General features: G+C 40.5%; 1 protein-coding gene across 1 annotated transcript; it reads right to left on the reverse strand.

The window, feature by feature from the left end:
* Positions 1-892: 892 nt before the first annotated feature.
* On the reverse strand, positions 893-15,823 carry mboat2b (membrane bound O-acyltransferase domain containing 2b). The gene is made up of 13 exons (XM_014968185.2): positions 14,920-15,823; positions 9,963-10,108; positions 8,774-8,851; positions 6,763-6,858; positions 6,619-6,674; positions 6,486-6,540; positions 6,214-6,394; positions 5,139-5,331; positions 4,950-5,053; positions 4,807-4,871; positions 4,587-4,719; positions 4,131-4,282; positions 893-4,005 (listed from the first exon to the last, which is right to left on the reverse strand). Exons 1-13 carry the CDS (start codon positions 15,007-15,009, stop codon positions 3,837-3,839), a joined length of 1,518 nt encoding a protein of 505 aa, XP_014823671.1. The 5' UTR covers positions 15,010-15,823; the 3' UTR covers positions 893-3,836.
* Between the last annotated feature and the right edge of the window lie 188 nt (positions 15,824-16,011).

Genomic DNA, 16,011 nt, shown 5'->3' on the forward strand with positions numbered 1-16,011 from the left:
AATATTTTAAATAACATGGTGTCAGAGTCTCATTTTCTCCTTTATACATGTTTAATTATTTCTGTAAACTCTGTTGTTAAAACAGTTATAAATGTGTTCATAACATAAGGCCATAATGGATAAAAATAGACAATCATTGTCATAAATGTTCCAGAGCAGTCTTTATTAGAGGGACTCTGAACCCATAACAGCTTCTCTGCATTCTGAATCCTATTTATTTACAACATCTCCAGCTGATGGGGACTTCCCCCAAAATACTTTTAGCTGTAACAGCAGTGAAAAGTGGTTAAAATGATCCAAAACCAAAGTTATGCACTACTTTGCCTTGGTCCATCACATAAAATCCATATAAAGTACATTGAGGTTTGTGGTTGTAATGTTGATCAACATCAAGTTGTGTCAATATATTTGCATGCAACTGCATAATGTCTGGCTATTTTTGGTGTCAATTTTTCTATTTGAATCTGTTATGAATGCAGATTATCATCTGTGCAGTAAATCTACTTATCTTTATCAGTTCAGCGCATTAGCAGGATCTCTGCTCAGTAGTTTACTCAGGGTTAAAGTGCAGAAGTGTTATTTCATGAAAGTACAAGTACAGTGTTGGTATTAGGCCATGGATATACACATAATCTAGACTGTGCCATCTGAGTCATTCTCCTCTTGCCTTTATTACTAATACTCTCACCTGTCTACCTTCTTCTATCAATGATTTATTTGTAAATTCATCTGAATCTCCTGTTCAATTTAATGTTATCATACAAAGTGACAATATGTTAATGTTTTTGGTTGTAAGATAGTAAGGGGCTATGCATTTATATGACTTTATATGATCCCTCATTAATGTGCTGTGCAATAATAAAATAACTGGAACCTTCGACACATTAACTGTAAAAAAAAATCCAACATTTATTCACATAATTTACAAAATAAACCAAATAAAATAAACAGTCAAAACAAACATGTCAAAACTACAAAGTTAGGTGGCTGGTTTTTAATCACTGTTTTACATAAACATGTTCATTAGCAGTCACATCTTTTCAACCAGGTGTCATGGCAGAAACCTAAAACTAGGAATACAATTGTAGAACAAATACAAAAACAGAAAGATTCAGAGAAAGATTCAGATTTTTCTGTGTTTTAGAAGAAAAGAGGCAAAGAAAACACTGATTTTTACTGATCGGCAGAACTGCTGACTGTTAATACTCAGAATAGTTTGGACGGAAAATGAGATTAAATTGTTTAGATAAACTAAAACCAGAAGTTTGATGGAAGAGAACATTTACAGCAACTTTATAGAAATGTCTTCCTGCTGTGCTCCAGTTGTCTTGAACGTCTGAAGTTAGAAAACGAGCTAATTTGTGTCCTTGAAAGCCAAACTAACAGCTATAACCAACTCAAGAACATTTAATGAGATAAGTTTATTACTGGTTTTTTTTAATCGAATTTTAAGGTGAGGATGTGCAGGACAAATATTAGTTGGTTTTTATTTGAAACTCAGTTTTAGCTAGCTCCCTTGACGTTCAGTTAGCTAGCAATTAGCAAGCTTAAAGCTCAAAAGTAAACACAAAGTAGCTATTCCAGCACAATTTTTCAGCTACACTCAGTGTTAAAATAAATTAAACAACAAAAATATTGGTGATTAAATTTACACATGGATCCGTTTGGTAAATAACTCAAAATATGAGTAATCATAGCTAAATTAAACCACTAGCTAACATTAAAGCAAACAATTAAATACAGATTTTTTTTAATTGAACAAAACAATAAAGGCTAGGTAAACTTTCCTTAAGCTGCGCCTTTTTTTTTTAAATCTCCCACAGAAAACATTGATGGAACAGAGAGAAACCCATAAAAATCATGGCTACAGCATAACTCACAGCCAACACTCACCTAAACTTAAACAAATGTAAAAACTGGGCATTCAGGAAGTGGGAAAACCTAATTTATTTAAAGCTGCAAGCTTTTTATAGCTACTTCTAGTGTGAAATTATTGTAAATCAATTGCTATAATACTGTTTTATGTCACTTTTGTCTCATCAAACTTACTGTATGGTCAAATACTATTTTATTTCTCACTTATTCTGTTTTGCAGGTGGAAATGTGTGCAGTTAGCAAAACCCACCTCGCTGTAGCATCTTTGCACTTGGATTTAAAAGCCCTGTCAAAAATTATATATTTTCTGTAATTCAGATTTAAAACTGAACCAATACTGGAACAAAATATTTTCCGTTTTATGTTTAAAGGCCATATTCTATCATATGTTGGTGCCAGAAAACCTAGAATCTCACCACAGTGCAAAATCCTTGTTTTATACAAAAATCTGATTGTATTGTTGTCAACAAAAACTTTTTTAATGTTATTCTAATTCAGTCAGGTTGTAATGAAAACAAAAAACAAGACAAAATCAGAATTTCTAAACTTTTCTTCAGCATTTTTTGACCAACAGACATAGAAGGGTAACCGCCATGTTGGCTTCAGTGCGTCCTCCATATTGTGAGTGGCACGGTCTCCTTGATAATTATTAGAACTATGTGTGCAAACTGAACGTTTGAAATAAAATTGTTGAAATTTATTTCAGCAAAATTACAAATTGTTTTACACACAATGAAACACTCATTTAATATTACTGGCAAAAATATCTATAAATCAGAATAAACTTAACCCCCAAGAAACACAAAATGCACTTAGATCTACATTAATTTACCTCTTAAAACATGACAAACCACTTAATTATTTAGTTTGTCGTAACAACCAAACTGTATCTATTTTGTTTCTCCAGAAATATAGGGTCGCTGTAAAATCTTTCAAGTCTTTCAAAATGCCACTCACAATATGTCTTTTACAGACACTTCCTGTAGAATGCAGGAAGTGGGGCCGAACTTTGTGTCTCACCTGAGAGGACAGAAGACGGACAGGTGAGGACAGAAGACTGTGGATAAAACCATGTCTATCGTTTTATCTACAATAATTAGCTGCAAGACCAAGCAGCTTTTTCTCCCCAGTGTCTGAGCTAAATGACGTAATGAGACAGAGTCTGAATGAGGCGACAAACGGTAAAGAAATAAAATATTACCATCCTGAGCTACCAGCCCAAACCCAACTGGAAATGAAAATATGTAAAAAATAATCAAACTGGAAAGGAAAACCATTTTCTGCTCATTTCTGAAGGTTTTGTAAAGCTGTTTATCTTTTGCTTATCAAACCACATCTTTATTTTTTGGAATGAAACACCAGTAAGAACTTTAAACCAAAGTTACACATGTAAACACATCAAGACTTTTCTTTCTTTTTTTTAGAACAAATAAGGTGACTGAGTGAACAAACATTGGCACTTTTTCCAAAACTAACTTCTGTAAAATATTTAAAAGCTTTCCTTTAATCAGTCTGACTTCTATTCACACAACCCCTGTTGTCATCAAATTGTGTATTCCAGCTTTTCACCTCTGTTTCTTTTCATATCATCATATAGTTTCTCCTTAATCCACAAGTTTCTGACAAGTAAGAACAGGGAGTTGGTTTAAAATCATGGTAGTTCAGGCAGTTTGCACTGATCACACGCAGCTCTCCCATGTAAACTCACATTAGGTATTTATATTCTTAAACATGGCAGGTTTTTCTGAGTCTGTTTGCTGTCTTTCTGGCAGTCAAGATTCCTTTAAGAAAAAAAAAGAAACCCAGAGCCTGCTTTCACTTTTATCATCCACTGAATCCAAATTAATCAGGTTTGGCCTTTTTTCTGTACCTAGTCCAGCAGGAGCATCACTCGGTCCATCCGGCTTCACATCCTCCCACACAAGTCCATGGAAATTTACAAGATGCTTCTGGCCCCGGCCTCAGGAGGCTTTCTCTTTGTGACTGTGGGTCTCTGCAGCCTCCAGGGGCTTCAGGCCTGCATCCTGGGAGCAGCTTTTCTGCTGCTCTTTGAGGCGCAGATGTCTGGGTTTGACCGGCAGCGCTACAGCCAGGAGGATGCACATGATGTGGAGGCTGAAGTACCACGATCTGCAGGAAGGAAGAAATAGGGAATATGGACCTCAGTTGCATTCTGGAAATAAGGTTCCATTCGAACCTGATTGTCAAAGTACAAAATTAAATGTACAACCAGAGAAATGAAAGAGATGGCTGACCTGTAGAACTTTATGGACGGGCCCACAGACAGCAGGACAAAAGGCACCACCGTGTAGCAGATGGCGATCTGAGTGGCTGCCCACGTGATGACATCATAGAACAGTTTGTGGGCCGCAGAATGCAGGAAGTGGGGCCGAACTTTGTGTCTCACCTGAGAGGACAGAAGACGGACAGGTGAGGACAGAAGACGGACAGGTGAGGACAGATCATTACTCAGCCACAGGACTGATAGAGTATTAATAACAAAGAACAATAATGTATTAATATTAGCTTAATAACTTTTACTCTGGTTTTTACATTTACAAGATTCATCTACACCCAATCCATCCATCCATCCATCCATCCACCCACCCACCCACCCATCCATCCATCCATCCATCCATCCATCCATCCATCCATCCATCCATCCATCCATCCATCCATCCATCCATCCATCCATCCATCCATCATCTCACCGCTCTGGCTGCCAGCGTGACAACGATGCCGGTCAGGAAGGTTAGGTAGTATCCTGGATAGGCGCCGTGCCACATGGCGGACAGGATGAACGTGGCTGCTGTTGGGTGGTAGGGACATCGCTCGTAACAAACCCTGTTTTCCAACAGATAAAGATCACAATATGGTTACACAAAATGTGTCCTTTTACTGGCATGAACAGCTGTGGATCTCCAGACAGACCTTTTGAGCCATTGGACCGTCTGAATGTTCCAGTTGTCAAGAAAAACTTTGAAACTGGTGGCAAGCTGGAAAACACAAAGTCTAATTAGTCCAGCTGCCAACCTGTAATGTTAAAACACAATAAGGACATGTTCTCTCCTAACCTCAATGTTGAGTATCCTCAGGTTGGAGATCAGGTCCCAGCGGGGGGCGCCGTTACTGTCATAGCCATTAAAACCAAAGCCGGCAGCATTGTTGATGGCATCCGCTGTTAGGTGAGAGTCTCAGGTGAAATATGAGCAAACAGTCCAAAAGAATAAAGAAGTTTGGGAAATATGAACACAGCCACCCACCGAGTGTCCAGACAAAGTAATACTTGGGTCGTGTGGTTAGCATGGAGAGGTACAGGTAGACCACCTGGGCATAGAACGGTGTGTTGGCAATGAAGTCGTCCTCGATGTTTCGCTCCACTGGAAATACTTTACACACCGACAGGAAGACCAGTAGGCAGAAGAAGGAGGTGGCCACTTTACGAACCACCTCCATCTGAGGAGAGACACATTTGTTCTGGTTTAGTTTCTGCTTGTAGACAGGAAGATACTTTTGTCCTCATTGTGTCTCCAAGAAGAAACTTCCATCGCTTCCTGGTTGGAGCAGCAGTAAACCTTCATGTTGAGCAGTAAATTTCTAACTGAATCTCTACATTATGGCCTTTTTGAGTTGTTTCATACACAAACCTCCAAATCAAGACATCATGAAATCAAGAAACAACAATCACTGACTGTTCTCAAGCCAGACAGTCTTTGTTGGATCTCTACATCAAGATAATTCAAGCAATGTTGTCCAACTGCCAAAGAACCAGCCGAGTGCAACAGGCTCTTGAGACTCTTTCACATCTGAAGAATAACAACTGCTGCCAGACGCTGGTGGCGACAAAGATCTGCATCGTTAAGGATGTTGTCCCACCTGATAGTCCAGTGGATTCTATTCGACTGGGGACCAAAACTGCAACATTTGTTCCATTTTCCTCTGGTGCAGTTTGCTTTCACACTGCACTATGTCAAACCAACCAAACCCTTTGAGCAACCTGTTTCTCCTCTTGCCTTTGGGGGCGCTGCACCAAGAACCACTGAAGGAAATGACACAAAAACCTCGGAAGACACTGAGCGCAGCTGTGAGATGTTAGCAGTTGGAGGATTTTTCTTTGGTCTTTGGGAAAAAAACAGAAGCCATTTCTTCTGCTAGCTCTACACTCCCTCTTTTGTTTTTGTTGTACTTCCCTAGAATGCCCTGCACTATTGTCAGCTTGCTGCTTTTAGATTAGAGGTTTTAGGTAGAGATTAATCATTATTTAAGACTGTTTAAGCCATAAGATTGATTACGTCTGGGGTGTGATTGCTACAGGGCTAAACCAGTCAGGTGACCTACGTTTGGCGATGGCTCGCCTTGACCCAGTCTGGTCTTGGATTTGTCGGCCTCTTGTTCTCGGTGGCGATACGGTTTCCCCTCGATGAAGGCAATGTAGTCGTTGTATGAGCAGGTTGGACCAGCCAGAATCCCCATGAAGTTACAGTTGTAGCTGAAATACTCGAGAAGGCTCGGCATTCGCCTAAAGAAACACACAAACACATAGGAGCTCACACTTCCAGAGGGAAACTACTTTAAACCCAACTTTAAATATTAAAAACAATGGATAAAACCTTATGGCTAAAATCTTCTGTCCTGCGGTCAGATGTTCTTCCTTCCGAGCCATTCCTACCAAAACAAGAGAGACTTTTAACACCTGAGTCCCAGTCGTCCCTGTGCTGTGTAACTACAGCAGCAGCAGCTCACCATCATGGATCTCAAAGGCCAGGCTTGTGATCTTCTGAGTTATGACCATCATGGGACTGGAAAAGGAAGCAAGGCAGCAGGTCAAACATCACTGATCATAGCTCCAGGCTTTTTAACCAACATGACAAACAGGAGGAGTTTTACCCTGTGAAGTCAGCAGAGTACATGCCGTAGTCAAAGACGTAGACTCGAGTGATCTGGCACAGACTCAGGTAGCTGAGAGCCACCACGAGGCAATACCTGCAACCAAAAGAGAGTCAGACCAACAACAACTCACTGATCTCAGGTCAGTTAGTCTGTCTGTTAGAGAGACTTCAGGAAGACTTCCCAACCTGCTTCTTCTGAGGTGACCACAGTTTCAGCTCTTAAACTAAATATGTAGTAACGACTTTAAAGGATGCATTTGGTTTCTTCTTCTCAAGTATCTCCAAAATATCTCCTGCCTGGATCATTGGAGTCATGACCTAAAGAATGAGATTCTGGATGCAAACACCTGAAAATAGTTCCTAGGTAGAGTGACAAGGCTTGACTATAAGGACAGGGTAGAGTTAGAGTAAAGAGACTGAGTGAAGGCACCCAGACACTCTGGCATATTCTATGAGCCATGTGGACTCTGTATGAACAGATGAGATTTCACAGTAAAGCGTATAGATTGCCTACATTTCTTGTGACAAATTCCTGCATTTCCCACAATCCAAATGGATACTAGCAAGTTTGGTGGGCTAATTGGGAACCTAGTCCTACTTCTGATTGACCAGGACAGTCACCGCACATCAGTCAGTGCAGCACAGAGAGTGGTGGTCACTCTATGCATCCTTTAGGCTGGTTGCGCCCACTTGCTGCCTTATTTTGGTATCGTCCCATCTCCTGCTGAGGGTCTGCTACGCGACACCAAGTGTCTGACACTCACTCATCGTTGAGTCTACTTGAGTACATGTGGATGTCCGTGGAGTACTCAAGTACTCAGTGTACTCCTCCAAACTGGACTCAACTGAGGTGGATGATCCGATCAGGATACCTTCTGGATGGCTTTATCTGGGGGTTCTCCACAGGAAACCCTCCACACACCCAGAACACACTGGAGGGAACCTACACAACCTCTATAGCTTAAAAACACCTTAAGATCTTTGAGGAGGAAGTGGATGGGATGGTCTTTACTTGAATGGCACTTTATTAAGTCCAGAGGATTTCATTCACTCATTCACGCACACATTTACACACTGATGGTGGCAAACCACCGAGTCTGGGTGTATTTGACCCCTCAGACCACCAAGGCGGGTGAAGTGTCTTCACCTGGGACACAACGACGGAGACAGATGGAGCGGGGGATCATACCGGCATCCCACCAACTGCAGATCGAAGTCCTACCACAGTCGACACCATTGTCCCAAGAAGAATGTTGGGTTTAATTCCTGAACTGTTGACGATTGGAAGAAGGATACTGATTCCACCCATCCAGTTATCTAAGATGTGATTTTGGTGGCAACCACAGTAGAGATCCCTAGACTTTCTTTCTTTCAGCTGTACAGGAACTGTACTCAGCTGCCTGTTTAGGGTCAAAAGATGGGTTCTCCAAGGTGCAACAAACCTACTAGTGAGACCTAACCCTTTACTGGATATGAAGGTCTGTCCTCAGTCCTCGACTTATAGGGACTTTTCTGAAACAAGTCCCCATGAATGAATCCCTTTAGTGTCTCCTGGACCAGATAAAAGAGCTTTATAAGTTCAGACCATTCACCATATCGCCGTCTGATATGAGGAAGCGGTGACTCTACTCTGGGCTCCTCCCTATGTTTGAGTCCAGCCTCCTGTACTGGAGCTTTAGCTGCTTGAATTTATTATCTAATTTATTTCTTAGACTTCCTGATGTAAAACTGATACTCTTCAGTACTGAGTTTTAATCTTCAGTATGTGTGAGTTCTAAATTAGTTTTGACCATAACATAATCCACTTATTAGCAGCCTGTCTGGAGAAAGCACTCCACTAGTTAATTTACACAAGGAGCAGGAAGTTGTTTTCTACATGAGCTCTAAAGAATAAAACTGATGATTTGAGTTTAATGGATCAAGCAGATTAATTTCACAGCTGCTGCTTCCTCTGACAGTTTTAATGTCTCTATAACGACGCCGTTATTTAGGGAGTCCATGATGCTCACTTGTGCATGTGCTCGACTCCGGTCAGGATCATGATGCCGTAGGTGAGTCCGCTCTGAAGCAGGAAGTGAAGCGCATACCTGCAGAAAGGAGGAGCAGAGAGTCAAAGAGAAACTGATGAATCTTCTTTAAAGATGTGAACAATAACAATAATCAAACATTTAGCAATCATTGTGCCTGCCTTGAGTATAACTCCTGTCTCAACCCGTCGTTGATCACAGTGTGTCGGCTTCTGCTTTGGTAGCATCATGCTATGGGCTAACTGAAATAAGGTTGGACATTTTCCTCAGTACTATGTTCTGTTCTTCACTTTGAGATCATTTTAGCCTTGAGACTCTGTGCTTTATCATTCAGGAAAACCAGAAACCAAAAGTGTGTCTGGATTGTTGGAAAAAGTTGATTCTGGAGGACATTTTGATCTCCATGGAAGAGTTTTTAGGATTGGAAAACTAAGGATTTAGTTAGCAAACTAAACATTTTATTAGCTTTGAGCTTTGTCAAATATGTAGTTGACAAACAAAATATTCAGCTAGCTCAGAGCTAAATATTGACCTAATATGCAAATTCAGTTGTGGATACGTGGAAGTGGACTATCAAAATAAAAGCTGGACCTTCAGGACTTCTACATGAACTTCTGCTGGTGAGTCAATGCCCCACTGAGGCTGCAGGTCCTTTGGTTTGAGCCTTTAAAACGGCTCATCTTTGGTTTAAGCTGAAATGTTGGGAAAAAGAGGAAAAGAAATAATAAAGAGGTGACTTTCAAAGTTTATGTTTGACAGTCCACTTCCAGTTATTGGCAAGTAAATCTGCATATTTCCTGATTAATTACGTCTGAGCTAAATATTTAGCTTCAAATTTATTTAGCTAGTTTACTAAATATTTAGCATAAAGCTAAACATTTAGTTAGCTAACAAAATATTCTCTTTGGCTAATTTGTCAAATAACCAAATTATTGCTGTTAATATTAATACAAACAGCAGCCAACAAAGGCCGTATGGCAGTTTGCAATGTTTCTTCTCCAAATGTCCCAAATAATCAGAATTTATCAGGGAAAATAAATTTCAGCCACTTTTCACCATTCTTCACCTCGAGGTGATCCAGAAATTTGTTCTTTCCACTGAAACATATTGATCAGTTTGGCAAAAACAAGCTAAAACTGGGAAGCAGGAAGTTTTCCAGCCGTCGCCTCACCAGCCGAAGCAGAACAGGGCGAAGTAGAGCCCCAGCACAGTCGCCACCACATGTCTAATGAAAGGACTGGTTTTACTGGGATGGAGGAAGAGACGAAACCAGAAGGCTGAGATCAGAGCGCAGAGCTGACACACCACGAAGTTGACCTGCAGACGGAGCAGAGGGAAAAGTGGCGTCAGAGTCAGGAAGGAGGAGGAGCTCACACACATCATCCCAGTTTCCCGTTAACACATCAGTGTCACTAGATTACATTAAAGTCTTAGAAAACCTTTTAAATGCAGCAGAGTCAAATTCATCTCCTGTTTCTCCAAACCAACAGGGAGCAAACCGACCTGCGAGACCTTCAGCTACGCCTCACGCCTTCATGTTAAAGCAGAGCTGTGGTTGTTTTTTCTGCTGTTCTGGGTGAAGTTCTGGTCCTTCCTGTCCGCCCAGCAGGATGCTGACCGCGGCGGGTCAGACGAGGTTTGTTCAGCTGCTCAGATGGTTCTCATCAGCAGCAGCCCGGTGAAGCCGGGTCAGGACAGGCATGTGAGTCGCTCAGACGGCCCACATGGTGCGAAACCTTTCAGTTCGCCGAACAGTGACAGATTTATCTCAACAATAAGAGGAGTACGAACTGATCTACCGTCAGAATCAGGAAGTAAACTTATTCATATCATCAGGTTTTACAGGCCAAAAACCAGAAATGAAAATGCAAACGATAAAACAACAACCAGGTGGAATAAATTAGCCTTTTGCTGGAGTGGCCTAGTCAAAGTTTGGATTTTAATCTGATGGAGATGCTATAAACTGGGTGTTTATACTAGGAAGCCCTCCAATGGGTCTGAATTAAATCAATTCAGCAAAGCAGAGTGGGTCAGTGTTGTGATGCTAAAGGCTAATTAGCAGATCTCATGAACACTTGATGGTGGAACCAACAAATAAATCAGATAAATCGGACCAGAGCTCCAGAGTCAGATTTATTCAGGCTTTCATGGAAGTGTGAGGAATTTTAAAACTTTGTGTTTTGATTAATGAGACTCGAGTCGCCTGGTTCCTGTCTGGACAGATGCATCAACACGGGTCAGACTCGGTTTTACAGAGATTATTCTGAGGTGTCAGGAAGATTACATGGTGGGTCCATCGCCATGGCGCCCATCATTATGAGATAGGACGGGCTGGACACTATGCAGGAGAGAGAGAGTGTGTGTGTGAGTGAGTGTGTGTGAGTATCTGGTGAATGTAGCCCGGCGTTATCTGCTGAGTGACCTTCACTGCCACAGACAGGAACATTTCTCTGCAGAGCCGATCCAGTTCTGACAGCGCAGATAAGTATTCACACCCCTCTAATCCATCCATCCATCCATCCATCCATCCATCCATCCATCCATCCATCCATCCATCCATCCATCCATCCATCCATCCATCCATCCATCCATCCATCCATCCATCCATCCATCCTCAAACTGATCTAGAGACACCAACGTCCTGAACTTGGTTCAGAAATCGAATCCTGATCTATGAGAACCAACATCTGGTGGAAGGTGGATTTACCAAAAACCAGCCTGTTTGGGTTTAATACATTTCTGATCTACTCAGCCATCATAAATCACCAAAACACACTAAATGCTCTGCTGCCACCAAATCTCACGTCCAGCTGCAGGTTTGTGTTTCTGCTGAAGACGAGGAGCATCTCCATCCCATGTAGTCTTGTATTTCCAGAAAGTGATCTCACTGAGCATCTGATCTGTCTGTAATCTGAGACCAAGTGTCATAAATAATAGAAAGTGTGTAAACTGAGCGATTACTCATCCAACACTAAACTCCGACCAGCTGCGGCTGGACGGAGACATTCGGTCTGGAGAAACGAAGATCCTCTTTCCTTTCTTTAGGAAGTTTAAACTGGGAGAAAAGATCCGGAAGTAGAAATCTAATCACAGAGTATTTCTGTTTGATGGTCTGAAGCAACATGTCAGGGCGGAACGATATCAGCAGTAGGCGTGTCATAACGAGCAATAAATCAATAAATCAATTACTGACACGATAAATTAAAATGAGCTCAATAATTTCCATTAGCAAAGATAAAAGCTTCCAGTCTGGAGCTTTTGGCTCAGATAAAGGACAGTTATGTTTACAGAGACTTCATTTCATCTGTTGTTTCTGTTTCGTTTATTTTGGATATCTAAAATGTTCCAGTGTTAAACATTTATTAGAATTTAAGGTTTATTGATCTTTGATTATGAGTTCTTGCATTATTTTGCCATTTCCATTAGGTTACTGGAAAATGGTCTAAAACAAAACCAAGTTTTATCTCAGCACTTTGAGGTGTCATAATGAAAACAGTGACGACAGGAACTAATAAATCATTTTTATGTGTGACTGAGAGCAAAACATTCCCATTTGTAATGTGTTTCTAAAAGAATCATGTAGAGATATTTGTATCACTAAGCTGCACATTGTAACTTTTATTTTAATATTTTTCATATTTATTGATGTTTTTATTTAACAAACAGTGAATAAAATAGGAAAACTAAGAATCCCAACAACAAGGAAAGTTTTAAACATCATTAATTGGAATTGATCATGACATTAATACATCAAAATGTAAAATAAATCCCCATTTCTAGTCATAAGGCAGAGCATCAAACCTGTGGTGGTCAGTAAGAGCTGAGGGACTGAAACCAAAAAACAACGTTGCAAATCAAACTTCAGTTCATCTGATCAACTTGTAAACATTTTCATGAAACATTTTTCCATTTTTCAGCCCTGAATTATATTTCTAACAGGTGAGACGGACAGATCTTGGTTGGCCATCTGGACGTCCAGGTCTCGGTATCACCACCTAGAGACCTTCTGACCTCCAGCAGCAGCACCGACCACCTGATCCACCTGCATCCAGACAGCTGGCTCTCAGCCAATCAGAGCGCAGCGTCGTCTACCTGTTACACGCCGAGTATCACCTGTTAGTCTGGAGGCTCAAAGCTCTTCAGGAAGTTTTTATCTTCTGTCAGTGTGTTGATGTTTCTCAGCTTTAACAGAATATTAACCTTTGACCTTTAGCTTAGCACATTCAGACTCAACATTACCACATAGTCAATCTGCTAATCCATAAATGACTTTTTCTTGACATTTTATCACCATAACAACAGAAATATTTTTGCTCTCCTATATTTTGAATCAAATTAATTTATAATTTGAGACAAAAATAACCAATAATGATTTCATAACTTGAAGGTTGAGTCTTTGGCATCGTTTTTCAGGAAGTTTGACCTTCAATGCTTTGATGAGTTTATTTCATTTGGGAGAGTTTTTAAATATGAATACTTGCTAATGATAAGCCAGTGGCATCTGAATTTCTTCAGCCTACTTCATGCTGTCATGCAGGTCCTATTAGAGTGACTTTGTGATGAAGACGTATTTAGAACTGTCCCTAGTTCATCAACTTTGATAAAACAAACAAAAAGAGCCCTAGTTTCCATCTGAATAAACATAATCCCAGAGCATGATACTACCACTACCATGGTTTTACTAATGTTACTGCGTTGTTTTTGTCCCTAAAGGACCCAAACGTTCAGATTTATTTCCCAGACACATTCTCCAATGACAATCAGGGAGATTTTCGGCAGGTTTGAATGTTTCCCATCAGAGGAGAATCCATGGAGACAACAGCAGATTATTGACACCCAACACAGCCAGAAATTACTGCAGCTTTTCAGCGTTACCATCCTAGCAGCCTCTCTGTTCAGTTTCTACACACAGTGGACCACGCCTGTTCAGGGGTTTTTCTCCAAATTGTTCGTAAATCAGTTCTAAAACAAAACAAAGGAAAATGCTCTGTGGAGAGCTGAGATGCCTAGCTTAGATGCTAACTGCTAGTGACTGGTGTTTACAAAGCAGCCAATCCAGAAGCCCTATTCTTTTCCTTGGGTGCTGATTGGCCTGACCAGCAGAAATAAGGAAGACTGTGGATGCTAGCTTCTGTGGTAGCACTAATGCTGTTTACACTGAGTGTATTGATGCACATTAAGGTATTTTTACTGTTTGAACTGTAAAAATAAGCAGTTAGAGGCATTTTAGAGGAGGTCTCAACTATTTGTGGATTCTAGCTCTTTGGAACAGTTGTACTAAAAAATCCCTGCAAATTCCAGGCTGATTAAACTGTCTTTAACCTTCTCCTGACTGGTACCTTGGTACCTTTGTAAACTCTCTATAAACGATAGCTTTACTAAATTATCCTACCAGGACATCTGAACTTTATTTATTGTTAATTATAATTCATATTAGTGTGTCTCAAACAAAATGGTGTGCAGCAGTTTGTTAATCCGTTAATAGTTTCTCCCTGTGCTTGTTTCAGCTGAATTCTGGGTATTTTATGACACATTAAAGGTGGAAAATGTTGGAAAATTAGAGATTAACTGTAAATAGACCCCATATGTAAATGATATATCCCTGAATTTGGGAACCAGAGGAGGATATCTGAACAAGTCAACACTAGTTCCTGCTGGTCTGGGGCTCCACAGTTGAAGGAATGATTGAATCACCTGATAACTGATTCTGTTATTGATGAGCCCTTCATCCTGGTTGGACTCTAAGCTCCTCCTCATCGTTTTATTTGGTATAAATGATCTGGATTTGCAGATGTTTTGGTGGTTGGAGCCTCTGCTCTGCTCCATAAACCTGCTGCAGACCCAGGCTCATAGATTCCTGTTTATTTCCACCACAAAGAGGCGCATCTTCTGCTCAGACCTGATCATCGTTACAAAACACATTCTCCTCCCACAGCTGGACTCTGAGAGGCCTCCGTCCAGCCAGGACTCACCGACCGCCTCGCCGCCCTGTTCAGGCATCTTTTGTTCGGAAGAGGCGCTTGTTGGAGACACGATCCCCGCCTCGGAGCTGCGGCGCGGCGTCCGCCAGGCTCCGAGGCACGGCCCCCGGGATGATGCATGGAGAAAGAGCCCAGTCCGGGTCCTACCTGATCCAGCGGCAGGTTGGTCATCTCGCTGACCGGCTGCAGGAGGCTGGAGCCGGTGCAGGCCGTGGTTCGGGTGCTTTCGTCGGCCATGGCTCCGGCTGCGCTGCTTGGGGTTCCGGCTGCAGCAGCTCCGTGATCCACCGGGAGGCTGCTCTGTTAGTCTGCCTGAGCGTCGTCCTCTTCTTCCTGCTCCTCCTCCTCCTCACCCTGTCTGGCTGCTCCCCCTCCTCCCTCTGAGACCCTCTTTCTCCTCCCTCGTCACCCAGATCTGTACTTTCTCCTCCATCTGTATCCCTCACACCTTCCCTTTTCACCCATCACCTCTCAGTATAAACATATTCTATCATTTCTCCTGACTCAGTTACTGAAATACCAGAAATTACTGAGAAAAAACATCAGCATTTATTTATTTATTTATTTATTTATTTATTTATTTATTTATTTTGTTTGTTTGTTTGTTTGCTTTAATTAAAATTTATGTATTTTTTATTTGAATAGTTTATCTTAATGTTCTAATATTTTTTTAAATAATATTCTATTTTAATATTTTTCCGTATATGTCCATGTTATTATTTATAGCTTTTTTAAGCACACCGAAAATTGCATATAAAATATAACGTGTTTCTAAAATTACTATCAAATTTTAGTAATTATAGAGAAAAAAGATGGAAGGAAGGAAGGAAGGGAGGAAGGGAGGAAGGAAGGAAGAATTGGAATGCAGTTTGTAAAACTATTTATATGCCAAAAGAAACAAACAATGGTAATACAAAGAATGTTTTTATGCCCTATTTTTATTTGTCTTTAATTTTGTTTAACATTTTTTATTCTTATTTTATGTTTATTTTCTATTTAATCACATCTACAGTTATTAGTTTATAGAATAACTTTTATATTTGAATATGTTTGTGATGAAGCTGGTGCACATTAATTAAAGTATTTTTATACTAAAAATGAAAAGAACAAAAAATAAATTTTCATTGTAATTATAATTTTCAAGTCAATTTAAATGGACGTTTCATTTGTCTAATTTATTATTATTAATATCCATTTAATAACACTTAAAATTTCATAAACAACCTTTTGTATCCATAG

This window comes from Poecilia mexicana, unplaced genomic scaffold, assembly GCF_051168715.1.
Source record: "Poecilia mexicana isolate PSO_F unplaced genomic scaffold, ASM5116871v1 scaffold_21, whole genome shotgun sequence".
NCBI classification, from domain to species: Eukaryota; Metazoa; Chordata; class Actinopteri; order Cyprinodontiformes; family Poeciliidae; genus Poecilia; species Poecilia mexicana.